The sequence below is a fragment of the Lipophrys pholis genome (assembly GCF_963383615.2).
Source record: "Lipophrys pholis genome assembly, chromosome: 16".
In the NCBI taxonomy this organism is placed as follows: domain Eukaryota; kingdom Metazoa; phylum Chordata; class Actinopteri; order Blenniiformes; family Blenniidae; genus Lipophrys; species Lipophrys pholis.
The window spans coordinates 3,837,766-3,851,755 of NC_137634.1; the positions used below are offsets into that span (position 1 = coordinate 3,837,766).

General features: G+C 48.0%; 1 protein-coding gene across 1 annotated transcript in view; it reads left to right on the forward strand.

Annotated features, from left to right (window-relative positions):
- The window catches only part of cxadr (CXADR Ig-like cell adhesion molecule), a 45,463-nt gene extending 32,774 nt beyond the window's left edge, over window positions 1-12,689 (forward strand). Inside the window, exons 3-7 of the mRNA XM_080482691.1 lie at window positions 2,488-2,692; window positions 8,461-8,616; window positions 8,693-8,815; window positions 10,294-10,432; window positions 11,599-12,689. Coding sequence (XP_080338817.1) covers window positions 2,488-2,692; window positions 8,461-8,616; window positions 8,693-8,815; window positions 10,294-10,432; window positions 11,599-11,890 — 915 coding nt within the window. The 3' untranslated portion in view covers window positions 11,891-12,689. The remainder of the gene's footprint in view (window positions 1-2,487; window positions 2,693-8,460; window positions 8,617-8,692; window positions 8,816-10,293; window positions 10,433-11,598) is intronic.
- The last annotated feature ends 1,301 nt before the right edge of the window (window positions 12,690-13,990 follow it).

Below are 13,990 nucleotides of genomic sequence, written 5' to 3' on the forward strand. Positions count from 1 at the left end.
TAGGCCAGCACCAGAAGGTCAGCACTCAGTTTTTGTGATCTGTGAGATAAAATGGACTCTACACCACGTCTGCTACACTTCCTGTGAGAATTGGGTGGAGGGTAACGTGCTGTATATCCTAGTTGTGCTTTCTGTGCATCAATGCAGTCAGAAGTAACGGCACAGCATTATCTATTCAGCCTGCTGTCGGCTGGGGGAGCGACGGCCCCCTTCATCTGACATATCCCACATATCACAGGGGTCTTTTGGAGGGTGCTGAAGCATAGCTAATGCATGCTGCTTTGTTGGGCTTGAACAAGAGATGCCAGGCATGCCTACAGTAACAGTCATTTGCATTTGGCTCCAGATTAGCTGAGAGCAGGGTGTGCCCCGAGTATTTAGCAACACTGTGAGAACAACCAGGAAAAACAATTATGAAAACCGACTGTGAACGGTGTGAATAGGAGATGAGTTTGCTCAGAAACCTTTGTTGTGTTACCCTGTGTCACAAAAGCAGCCTCTTTTGTCCTTGAGCTCCGTGGCGGAGCCTTATTGTTTGCTGAAGTTATTGCAACAGGAATTTGTGCGTGTTGACACATTATTGAAGGATTTGGATGGCGAAGGCACGGCGAGGTTCGGGGAAAAGTGATTTGTTTGTTTGCATATGCTCATGTTTTCTTGAGTCCTCTTTAGCTTGGGGATTGAAGAGCATGGCTGCCATTGTCTGGTCGGTGTTAACCTTGTGAATCTGCGCTGCCTGTGTGGCATTTTAAAGCCATTCACGGTGAACGCCTCAGTGGAGCCGAGCTCTGCAGGTTGTTTAAAGTACGCAGGTACCACCACTCCGCCTTTGCCTCTCAAATGAGCTGCTGCACCTCTTCCTGTTTGCTCTGTGGCGTCACATGACGATGATCTCATGCCGACATGTGTCTGCTGAAGCTCGGGACGCCCTCTTAGCCCTGCATCGGTGACGGGCCCGCCGAGAGCAGCTCATCCAGGTGGCGATTGTATCATTGAGTGTCCTACCTGTTATGAAATGCAGCGCTGCTCCTCAGTTCTCCTCAGCCCCCGCCAGCTCGTCTAGTCATTTGCCCTTTTCATTTTCATTCCCCAGGCTCTTTATAGGATTTTTTTTTTTCTTCATTGGATCATGGTTCTCAAGGTTATTGTGCAGCTCAGTGTTTTCCCCCCCACTCTTTAGCTGGAGGTGTGTGTAAGCACTCCCATCTGTGTGCTTGCGAAGCTGTTGAACCCAAGTGAGACTTCTTGTCTAGCTGAGCTCGGGGCAATTTAATTTCCTCTCCTCCGTGGTCTCATCTCACATATCGCTGTTATTACTGCTGATGTTGTGATCCCCCAGTGAAGGTAGGATAGGTTTCCCTCCCATGAGAGCCAGGTGGAATTTGAACAGAATGACCCGTTTACCGGGCTAATGTGTACAAGATGAACATGGCGCCTGTTGTGCGCAGCCGGCTCCGGGAACTCGTTCTCCATTTGGAAGTAGAGCAACAGGAACTCCTGCGTGTAGACACACCAGAACCTCACTGACTCTGTTTTTCCCTTTTGTTTTGCCTGTCTCGTGCTTCCTTGAGTGCTGTGCCTCCTCTGATGGGTTGACTGTTCTCCCCCTCCTCCCCCCTGCTGTGTCTTCTTCTCCCCCTCCCCTGCTCTACACCCGGGGGTATTGCTGTGCGAACGCCTGGCACTGATCGTAGCTCGGAAAACGCCTGTTGATGACTGTCTCTGTGGAAATGTGTAAGAATATGCCAGTGTGTAATGAAAGGGAATGAGAACGCCTTTCATTTTCACGTTTTTCTTCTCCCTTCCTCCCCCCCAACGTGTGGTTTTGTTTTATGTCTTCCTCCTCCACCTAACTATTGCTGCTGTCTCCACCTGGCCTTTATTTCCAGGCATTCCATTCTGCTTCTAGGACCGTGTGTGTGTGTGTGTGTGTGTGTGTGTGTGTGTGTGTGTGTGTGTGTGTGTGTGTGTGTGTGTGTGTGTGTGTGTGTGTGTGTGTGTGTGTGTGTGTGTGTGTGTGTGTGTGTGTGTGTGTGTGTGTGTGTGTGTGTGTGTGTGTGTGTGTGTGTGTGTGTGTGTGTGTGTGTGTGTGTGTGTGTGTGTGTGTGTGTGTGTGTGTGTGTGTGTGTTGGAGAAAAGGTTGGACAGAATTAGGAGCTTTGTTGACACAGCAGGTGTTGATTTAGCTCCACAGCAGTGGCTTTGTTTGTTCCACCTTCATTCTTTTTACGCTCAGAAAGGGCAAAGCAGCCCCGGCTGCCAGGCTGAAGGGCAGCGTGGAGATAAAAGAGAGGGCACTCTTTCTCTTCCATATCATTTGGTTGGTTCAGTGAGCAAGGCCTTTGCTTTCAAACAGCGCACAACTGTCCTTTCAGGCTTTTGTTTGATTTATTTCCATGAGAGGTTTTTTCAGAAGCAGTCTCCATCCAATGCATCGTCCTTAGCAGTTTTTAACCTCCCCGCGCTTCATCTTCTCCCCACCACCAGGTGATCTTCTACTCAGGCGACAGGGCCTACGAGAACAACCACGCCCCCATGGCGGGTCGAATCCACTTCAGCGCAGCCGACCCCAAGAACGGCGATGCCTCCATCAACCTGATCGGGCTGAAGTCGTCCGACTCCGGCACCTACCAGTGTAAGGTGAAGAAGGCCCCGGGTATCCAGACCAGGAAGATGGTGCTAAACGTCATGGGTGAGTGGAAGGGTCATGAAAGCAGGACAGACCACTGCCGCTTTAGCCTCGCAGGCTTTTTATTCTCCTGGATTCTGTCTCCCTCCACAGTGGAAACGCACCAAATCACACGGCCTTTGCCCTCTTTGGCTGTTTTGATGTAATCCCTTCTAAAATGGAGAGCACAACCTTCCCAGCGGCTGTAGCGCATTGCCCCCATTGTGATACAATTCTGCATTCACCCGAGATGCTTTGTGATTATGTCTAAAATGATAATCCAGATTTTGTATTATTTTTCAGCCTATAAATTGCTCTGTCACAATTTATTATCCATCACAAAAATTAATGGAGATGAACAAAATAATGCAGGTTTTAATTATAGCATCGTGGTTGCATGTAATTATTTTTCTTTATTGTCTGCTTTAGTTGATTGGGTTAAAGCAGCTCTGTGGGACGTTCGCATCCACTGGATTAGTTGTTATGAGACAATAAAACCGGTTCAGTTTGGTATATGAATATCACACATGGAGTATATTCAGATATGATCATACAGTCATTTGAAAAAGTTTTTCATTTGTTAAATATAAACAAAAACTAGAAACTGGATGCGTGCTCTCTGCTGTTTTCCATTGTACAGAGTGAGATGGGTGACACATCCGAGTTGTATAAGTCAGATGATTCACTCCTTAGGCAAACACACACTGGCTCACAGTGGCCTCGCTGGTCAGTCAACCAGCTAAATGCTTTCAAAGTGAATCGCCTCCCGAAAACGGCCCGCTACTTTGCATGTGGGAAAAACAGGCCACATGTGCAGCACCCAGCCTGCGCGGTGTGATGAGCTGTGTGCTGTTTTATCAGTTTTAAAGACAGGGTGCAGACAGAAAATGACTGCCCTCGCCACCTTATTGTGTACAGATGTGACCACACAGGAGCTACGCTGTGCCAGCACTTCACATGTCTTTTTAACATGAAGGAGGTGAGAAGCAACACAAGATCCCTCCATCAAGAGAGAATCCCTTTAAAGCAGTGATGAAGCCTTAAGGACGTTGTATCATACTATGCATAAAGGCCCCGTTTACAAAAATGTCAAGAGAAAACCCATAGTTTTTGCGTTTTCCATTTAAAAAAAAAAAAAAAAAAAAAAAAAAAAAAAAAAAAAAACTTTTTACATTTACACAACAAGATTTTGAAAATGATGCCCGTTTACATGGAAACTGCAGAAACTCTGAAAACATCATAGTTGGCATGTCAGGTCACAAGTTGGTGCTGTTTTTGTAATTAAATCACCCTCACAGAAAAATACGCCATCAACATTAACAATGAGACACACAGACATTCATGTGAGCAGACGACCAAGTTGGATTGTTCTTACAGTGACTGTCAACTAGGACTGGGAGCCATTTTCAAAAAGTTGCATTTTCAGTGGCTCCGAGCTCCGGCATCATGGAAATAGACACTTAAAAGACCACAAAGGTTTTATGTTTTCACTTCAAAACCTACTTTTGTTCAGTGTTTTCATTTGATTTTAAGTCATGCAAACATGATGAGAAAGTCCTGTAGAAAATTCATAATCAAAACTTTTAATGCAAATGGTGGATGCTGTGTCCTCAGGGCAAAACAGTAGAGGGACCATTGGCTTGTTATCAGTTCAAAAGCTCAAGCAGCACTCGCTTGCATATTCACGGAGGCTCCATTGATGTTGAGCAATATTTGCAGGTTCTGGTTCTTCCTTGGAAATGACGACGCTCAGGGATTCAAACCGGGCCTTTTGAGTTCCCGGGTGAATATGATCAGTTGGGTGCTGCTGTGAGTCTCCTTTACAAGGCCTTGTTTACGATCAGCTGGATATGGCCTTGGTTTTCGCATTTTTGTTTGAGTTCCGATAACAATCACTGCACTATCGCATGTTTCAGGTCAGTGACTCCCAACACTACTGTGGTTTCAATAAACAGCCAAAATGAAACCAAAGCCTGCCTTTAAAACATGCTGGTGGAAACGGGAGTGTCAATTCTCTCTCTCTCTCTCTCTCGCTCTCGCTCTCGCTCTCGCTCTCGCTCTCGCTCTCGCTCTCGCTCTCGCTCTCGCTCTCTCTCTCTCTCTCTCTCTCTCTCTCTCTCTCTCTCTCTCTCTCTCTCTCTCGCTCTCGCTCTCGCTCTCGCTCTCGCTCTCGCTCTCTCTCTCTCTCTCTCTCTATCAATCATTAATTCCTTTGATCTCCAGTCAGCACTTTCCTAGTCTGGGATTTTCTTCGTACCATGTCTCAACCAATAGGAGCATTTAGGGCGGAGCTGATAATGCTGAAGAGCTCATCTGACCTGAAATGAGCTTCAGCCACAGCAGATTTAAGAACAGTTATATGTACGGTATCGTCTAAATAGAAAATGTCACCCCTTTTGATGTTGTGATGAAATCATGAAGTTTTCGTTTTCTAAGAGAAAGCGAATTCCAACATAGAATCAAAGAGTTGTTCACTTTTCTAATACTGCAATGCGACATTCACACTCTTCTCAGATGTTTTCTTGTTACGGAAAGCTTTCAAACAGTTTCTTGACTGGAATATCCACGTCCTTCTCAATTCCCTGTTACAACCACATTTATCTTACGTATCTGACAAAACTCAGCATAACGCCCGAAACTAAATATTACACCCCCAATGTAAGTTGACATAACTTTATCAGAGCTGTTTCCAGAAAAAAAAAAAAACGTCTTAAACACGAACCATGATCTAAGTTCAGAACTGCTGGGCAGCTTGTTTGTCATCAACAAGCGAGACACAAGATTAAAGCTATTTAAAAACACCTTGTTTGTTTTTGTCACGGGCCTCATGTTTGACACCCCTGCTTTAATTGCCGTTGCGGGCATGTGCATTTTGTTCACTCAACATCCCAACTTTTCTGGGGTTATATTCGTACGGTGAGAGGATGACCCTGCCACTCCGCTTGTCTGTGAATGCAGCCATTTTCCAATATAACGTTGAAGTGTATGCATGAGTGAAAGGAGGGCGAGACGGCTGGAGGCTACACAGGCTGACAGGCTGCTAGCTCTTGACCCTGGGTGCAGAGAGCTTCAGGCAAGGAAACATTGACAAGGAGAGGTGGGGACATCTTGCCTGCTCTGCATTTTACCTTGAGCTTGATCTTGTCACAAGGTGGATTGTCCCCGAGAGCCGGGCATGCATGTTTGTGCACCGGCATAAACGTACTTCAGTGTATTCACCATTCACTGCACCCTGCTGCGACCTGACACACACACACACACACACACACACACACACACACACACACACACACACACACACACACACACACACACACACACACACACACACACACACACACACACACACACACAGCTGACACCTGCAGCCTACACCGAGTCCGGGTACAGGAGGTAGCATGCCCTGTTGTGTATTCTCCTGCGGTTGCAGCAGGACAGTGAAGTTAACAGGAGGAGAGTATCCACCTGCAGTTCAGTGCTGCACGTCAGCAGCTCCGACAACTCGACCCGAGCTCGACTCGCAGCAGCCCGCTACACAGACCAAACACATCTGTGGCCGCTCATTATGCTCCTCTTGGTCCTTTGATGTGTGTGAAAGAACAGCTGAGAACTCAAATTTCACTCCCAATCGATCTCCAATCAAAGATCCTCAGCTTGCGAAATCCACATCAATATGACTTGTTTTAGTTTACAAACTTTTCCAGTTTTAAGTGTCTGACCTAACGTGGACACCAGGCCCTAAACATGCATGTGGAGTCAATCTGTGACTGGGATTGGCTGGGATTGGAGAGATTCACTCAGCATTAGCATTTACACTGCAACATTTTGAAAATGGCAGAAACGTTAAACGATGTAGTTTTGATGTTGGGCCACTAGTTGGAGCGTTTTCAAAGCATTGTCAGTGACTCTGCTATGAGGGTTTTGTGTTTTTACTTGAAAATGTCATGTAAGGCTTTAGATTTTCTCCTGGTATTTTGCTTTCAGGATCAAGCGAAAATGGATATTTAAACTCGGTTAGCAACAGTACTTATAATGCATGCACTTACAAATTAAATTGTTAGTGTACACTGTTGAAAATAGTGCCACAGGTTTCCACATTAGATACAGTGCGTCTTTCAAAATTCATTCATTCATTCATTCATTTTTACACAGATCCTCTAGTTTCCGACCCACACAATAAAACTGGAGGATTTAAAACGATGTAAACAACCTCTAAGAATGCACTACAACATCTTTAAAGCAGTAATACAGAAGAGGTTGATGTTGTGGTGTTTGCAGTAATTGCAGCCACATTTTATGTGTTCACGGAGGCTGAATTTACAACACAAACTGCAAAACTAGTTGTTGAGGGTTAGAATCTGCACCACATGGCGCCTGAACACATCTAGGATCTCACTGTGAAGCTCACCAGCCAATCTCATTAATCCTGTCTGCCTGGCCGCTTCGATGTCACTTTACCGTTCTGCAATCATCAGCCGTCACTCCTGAAGCCGCTGCTGCGCCACTTCCCATCCAGCTATTCTTTTCTACTCATCTCGTCCTTAAGTTAGCCTTGTGCGGCTCATAAATCTGCTTCCTTTAGCCGTACGGCCATACGACCCTGCCCTCTGCGTCCCTGGGCTCCCGCTGCGTCTTTCACCTTCTCCGACCTCATCGTTCAAACACATAAATCGGCTCGCCGGACAGCGGTCCTTATGCGACGAGCTGCGCGCTACAGCCCACGGACGTGTTGACTTTCACCTTTAAAAGACGTATTTAAAATGTCATCGCTCTCTGACATTTACAGTGTTGCTGCATGGATGTGTGTGTGGCCGGGGAGGAGTGTGGACGGTGTGTCGGGAGGCGTCGCCGCCATCATGCCGCTATCACGCCGCCATCTGTCCATTGGTGCTCCTTTAATTTTGTGCTCTTGTGTTTTGCCCCTTTCGTCCTCACCCTGTGTGTTTATGAGATTAGCAGGAGCTCGCAGTGCTGTCAGTGTTCTGTTAATCCTTACGGTTATGCCTGCTAAGCCCCCCCCCCCTCCCGGCACCTGGTTCAGATCTCGAGAGCCCCTCTCCGGGGTTTTGTTGTTGCAGAGTCCATTACCATGCCATGATGTCAGATTTTCTTTATCCAAACATCATCCCGGTCACAGTCCACCCCCCACCCTCACCCACCCACCCAACGTGTGTCTGGGCTCCACTTGAGTTGGTCTGCTTTTAATTTGAGGCTCTGTTTGTTTAGAATTCCCCGTCTCATCTCCTGCCAACACTCCTTACTGACCGGGGAGCGTTTGCTCACGTTTTTGTTGCAGGGCTTTGAGCCATCTTTTGTGTGTGTGTGTGTGTGTGTGTGTGTGTGTGTGTGTGTGTGTGTGTGTGTGTGTGTGTGTGTGTGTGTGTGTGTGTGTGTGTGTGTGTGTGTGTGTGTGTGTGTGTGTGTGTGTGTGTGTGTGTGTGTGTGTGTGTGTGTGTGTTTGTGTGTGTGTGTGTGTGTGTGTGTGTGTGTGTCCTATCTTCCTTCTGATTATTCTGACTGACAGCTCTCGTAATGACAGCAGCAGTATCAATTACTCTGATTACTGCTCTCGTCTCGCTGACGACTGCTGCTTTGAGCACGGGAGGAAATCAACTTTCATGTGCACGATAGGCAGACGCACAGCGTGCCCACAACACGCAGAATTGAAAAAATAGCGGGGTTGAAGGCAGGAGGGACGAGTGATTCAGAGCTAATGTGACCACCTGCATATGTCGGCCGCTCCTCACCCGTCTGAACCGCCTCCCCCCCTCGCCCCTCCTCTCTCTCCACAGTCAGGCCCTCCAAGCCCAGGTGCTCCGCTGATGGCGCCACGCTGGAAGGCAATAACATCGTGCTGAGGTGCACGTCAAAGGAGGGAACCTCGCCGCTCAAGTACAGCTGGGAAAAGACCAGTGACACCAAGCTGCTGCCCGCCTCCGCCGTGCTGGGTAACGGAACCTCCTCTGTTTGTACGCCCTCCACACTGCCATTGCTTCATTGATGTGTTTTTTGCCCCCACTACAGATCCCGTGGGAGGCACGATTAGTGTGAAGAATGTGTCCGCCGGCGCCTCTGGCACGTATCGCTGCGTCGCCACCAACCGCGTTGGCACAGAGGACTGTATACTCCATCTGAAAGTGACACCTCGTGAGTACTCACCCGACTCTGCCTTTGTTCAGATACAAGCACAGGGCTGGAATTCATTTATCGTTGACGTTAATAAACCACTGCGATGACAGGTTGTGGATTTAGCTTGTCAATATTTGGCCGTTTGCAGTTGATTTTTAACAGATTGCAGCAACCTTCATTAGCCAGCTAACAAGTCAGCAACCCTCCTGTTCACCTCTTTACATGCGCAGAGCGCCTCGTCTTCTTCCAGTCCAACTCCTCCGTCAGTCCCTTTGATTTCAGTCGAGCTAACAGGCCTACGTGTTCTCTTAAAATCCGGTTTCAGTTGCATTAATTCAGTTTCAGCAGTGAATGTCATGTGTGAAAACTACCCGCCCATTATCTTCTCTGCATGCCCGGAAACAAAACAATATTTATACAAAACAGAAGTGGCAGGTGTCCAGGTTTCTCTGGAAGACACGCCCAAAGCACGCCTCTGTGGTTCATTCCTCACACAGATCGGACCTGCAGTCGTGACTTTATGCCTCTGAATTCTCTTTCCTGACAAAAATGACGTTATGAAAAGTTCTGTACCAGGAAAAAAAACCTGCAGTTTTCAAAGCTCTTCTGTTCTCCCTTCACAACCAGGAGAGAAATCTGACAGTTAATCACAGGAAATCAGGGAAGTTTATCAAGTTCCGTTCCAGAGAAAACTCTTCCTCATACAGAGTGAGTTTGTTTTGTGCTGGAAGCTGCACCACCCCCATGCTGTGACGGCGCTGTCAGCCTCCCTGCTGCACCATGTTCCAGGTGCTTTGTGGGGATTTGGACATTTCAGGCTTGATTTCAGTAACTCTCTCTCTCTCTCTGTCTCTGTCTCTGTCTCTGTCTCTGTCTCTCTCTCTCTCTCTCTCTCTCTCTGTCTCTGTCTCTGTCTCTGTCTCTGTCTCTGTCTCTGTCTCTCTCTCTCTCTCTCTCTCTCTCTCTCTCTGTCTCTGTCTCTGTCTCTGTCTCTGTCTCTCTCTCTCTCTCTCTCTCTCTCTCTCTCTCTCTCTGCCTGCCAGTCTTTTTTCTTCTCGTCTCAGAGCTTCTCCTCGATATGTGTTTAGAAGAGTTTGACACACGTCTTCAAAATGGATCGAAATTGTTTAAAAACCTCCAGCTTCAGGGAGCTTAAGAACCCCACAACGTTCAGCTGAAATCATTGTTTCTTGTTGCCATGTTGGGCCATGAGTTGGCACTGTTGGTTGGTTTTATAATGAAACCACACACACGCTCACAGAGATCAATACGCTGTAAACATGAAAAATGACGATGAAGTGGGATTGTTATTATGGTGTCATTACGTCTTTGCTGTCTACATCTTCAGTTTTCAGTGCCTCTGAGCCCCGTTGTTTCATAAACTGACCCCCCAACATGCTACAAATGATTTCCAGTTTCACTTGAAGTCATCATCGTGTAAACGAGGCCCCAAATGTCATCGCTTGCTAAAATCTATTCACAAAACCTTCCTCCAGCTCAGAACACCGCCGGCATCATCGCGGGATCGATCATCGGCGTGCTCCTCATCCTCCTCCTCATCGCCATTGTCCTCTTCTGCTGCTGTCGCGCCCGCCACAGGAAGAAGTATGAGAAGGAGATCTGCAATGAGATAAGGTACGCCTGCGCCGTTGTGTTGATGTTCTCGCCTGTTAGATGAAGAAAACGTGTCCGGTTTGACGCAAACGTCTCAGCCGATATGTGATTATTGCTCCCAGATGATGTCCGTGTAGCTCCTAATTCTGTCCAACCTTTTCTCCAACACACACACACACACACACACACACACACACACACACACACACACACACACATATGCCACGATCACGTCTCAACACCCCAAACAGCCGTGAAAACGGTTTGTCTCCATCAGCATTTTCCTTTTTTTTCTTCTTTTTTTTTTTTAACCCCTTCTGAAATAAACAGCTGTGGTAATCAGTTTGAAAGCTTTGTTTGCTCTGTGTCACCCCCCCCCCCCCCCCGCCAACCTAACCCCTCCTCTTCCTCCTCCTCCTGCGCTCCATCCGGCCCGCGGGCTCAGTGCGACCGGCGGGCTTACTATCACTCTGCCGTGGACTGAATCTGTCTGCGACCACAATGACAGCGCTCACGCTGGAGGACAAAGAGGATTAGTTCGCCGCCCGCGTCTCCAACACACTGACATTTGCAGAAACACCAGAGCATGAAGCTCGGGACCAAAACAGGCCCCGGGCCCCTCGGGCTCGCTGTGATTGAGCATTTAACTGGATTATTGCTGCTTATTAGTTGTTAATGTGGTGGCAGAGGGAGTCGAGGGCACGGCAGCGTTCGGATGCTCGGCTCTGTCTCTGCAGCTCCACCAATCATTTCCTCCCTGATTCTTTCTCCCGTTTTATCCAGTCAGATCAGGATTTGCTCTTGAGATGACTCCCGCAGATCCCCTCCAGTAGTTCTTCACTTTTACATCCTCACTCCGTCAAACTCCGTCCTGCTTTTACGACACATCAGGGGGGATTTTTCCATTTGACACCTCATGACAACCTTGAGTCCAGAAAAAAATGTGAAAATAAACTGCACTGGAGTGGAAATCACTTTATAATTGAACAATCTTTTAAAAGTTCCATTTATAGACAGAAACTTTTTTGGGAGAAGGTGCATCTCGTGTTATTCTGCTATCAGAAGAGAGTTTGAATGCATCAAATAATCTGGATTAGTCCAGAAAAAGCTAGTAGACATCACATTACGTTTTCCTCTCTTCTCTGTCTAAACGTTGACTGTCGTCATCTCCCCCCCCCCCCCAACAGGGAAGACGTGCCGCCGCCTAAAAGCCGCGTGTCGACGGCCCGCAGCTTCACCGTGGGCAGCCAGCGCTCCTCGCTGGGCTCCATGTCGCCCTCCAACCTGCACGAGTACGCCCTGAAGCCGCAGTACGACAAGATCCCCTCCGAGGAGTTCGAGAGGCCCCCCAGCCACGCCCCCCTGCCCCCGCCCTCCGCCAACACCACCGCCGTCCGGATGTCGGGGCCCAACCTGAGCCGCATGGGCGCCATCCCCGTCATGATCCCCGCGCAGAACCGGGACGGCTCCATCGTCTAGCCCCGCCTCTCTCTTCCCCGGGGAGGGCAGCGAGGCGGGAGGGGGGGCTGTGACGGGCGCTCGCCTGACTTTAAGCTCCTCGTCCTCCTCTGATGAAGATCTGCTCTGTCGCCGTGAAGTCCAGAATCACAAACTTTTTACTGCAAAAGAAGAAGAAGAAAAACAAACGGATGCATTTGTTGTCCCGGACTTTCTCACAGATCAGTGAAGTCGTGTGACGTGAAGCAGAACGGTCAATATACCGAATATATTGTACATACATGAGCGACGCATGTGTTTTCTTTCTTTTTCTTTCCCTCTTTTTTTTTTAAACGATGGATCACTGTAGAGAAACTGTATGTTGAAAACGACCCGGCCGCTGTACAGCCGTATGCATGCTCGTGTGTAGAACCCGTCAGCTGTGTGTGCGACTTTAAGTGTACGTCTGTGAATGGGACTTTTCAATGCCTATTTAAAAAATTTTATTTTGTTTTTTTTAACGGTTGCTCTGCAGTTTGAATTGTTTTCTAGGTGCAGGGATTGGCTGGTGGTGAGGCGGGGGCGGGGGCGGGGGCTTGGGAAGATTATTACTTCTTGACCGATCTTAAACAGAAGACCCCCCCCCCCCCCTCCCACTACCACCCCCACCCCCACCCCCACCAGGAGGGAAACACCGGCTGCATCTGGACAATAAGGTTCACCGAGCAATCAGCTTTAATTGTGTTTGACTGTTTGCAGCTTCCAGGCCACCAGAACATGTCTATGATCACACACACACACACACACACACACACACACACACACTGCCCCCCCCCCCCCCCCGAAGTGCTGCATGTTGTAATCCTCCTCATTACAAGCAGCCGATATCTTGATTAACCTCGCCTGTGTGGTCGATATGAAACCTTCCACGGCTTATGTAGCATTAATTGCACATTTTAATGAAGGACGTGAAGAGTTGGGGGAGGGGGTACCCCGACCCCCCCTCTACACACACACACACACACACACACACACACACACACACACACACACACACACACACACACACACACACACACACACACGCACAGGGACAAGTCAGTTTGCTCTGGATCACACCGTCAGCCCCTCCACTTCTATCTTCTGGTGGCTCAGCCATCTTCGCCTTACTCTCCTCCTCCGTCTTGTTGCCTTCCGTTCGCCCCCCCGCACCCCCCCGCCCTGGATTATTCTGATCTATTGTGCCTTCTCGCCCCCGGTTGTGTTGTAGAGTCGCCCCGCATGGCCGCCACTGCCACTCCAACAACACAACAGTCCGTCGGACCATCGATTGTTTTTTGTTGCCTCAATCGAAACTTTCACCTCATCCTCCTTTAGTTTAGCTGAAAGTCTTTTTTGTTTTTTAAAGAAAATTCCGACTTCAATAATTGATGTGCTGTTCTTTAGGTGACCTGTACGGTTCTGGCTGTGTGTATTAACGCCCCGTCGATTCGCCCTATCTAACCACTGCGCAAAGGAATGACATGCAGATGTTACCATGGATGTAAATGTGATGCTCTGCTGTGCTGTGATTGGCTGACCCACACCTGAAGCAGGAGGTGTGTGTGTGTGTGTGTGTGTGTGTGTGTGTGTGTGTGTGTGTGTGTGTGTGTGTGTGTGTGTGTGTGTGTGTGTGTGTGTGTGTGTGTGTGTGTGTGTGTGTGTGTGTGTGTGTGTGTGTGTGTGTGTGTGTGTGTGTGTGTGTGTGTGTGTGTGTGTGTGTGTGTGTGTGTGTGTGTGTGTGTGTGTGTGTGTGTGTGTGTGTGTCCTCCTGCTGATGTGTGCGGAGCTGGAAGGGAGAGTTTCCTCGCCGTCCCTCTGCTCACATCACCACTAACAATATTAACTGTAGCTCGGAGTACTAACCCCGTTCAGGTTTCACCCGCGTGAAAACCAGCTTTCTTTTTGTGTGTATTTTTGTGTTGTATTTTTCAATAATAAAAAGTTGATGAAGCGATCAAACTTTCTCTTGTGTGTGTTTCTGTTGCAGCTGAAGAAAAAAACTGCTTAAAATTCAACAAATTTACTCCTTAAATTTTATTCTGTTGATTAAAGAAAATGAATGTTATTGTGCTGCTCAGCTTCTTACAGACTTTGTTTCAG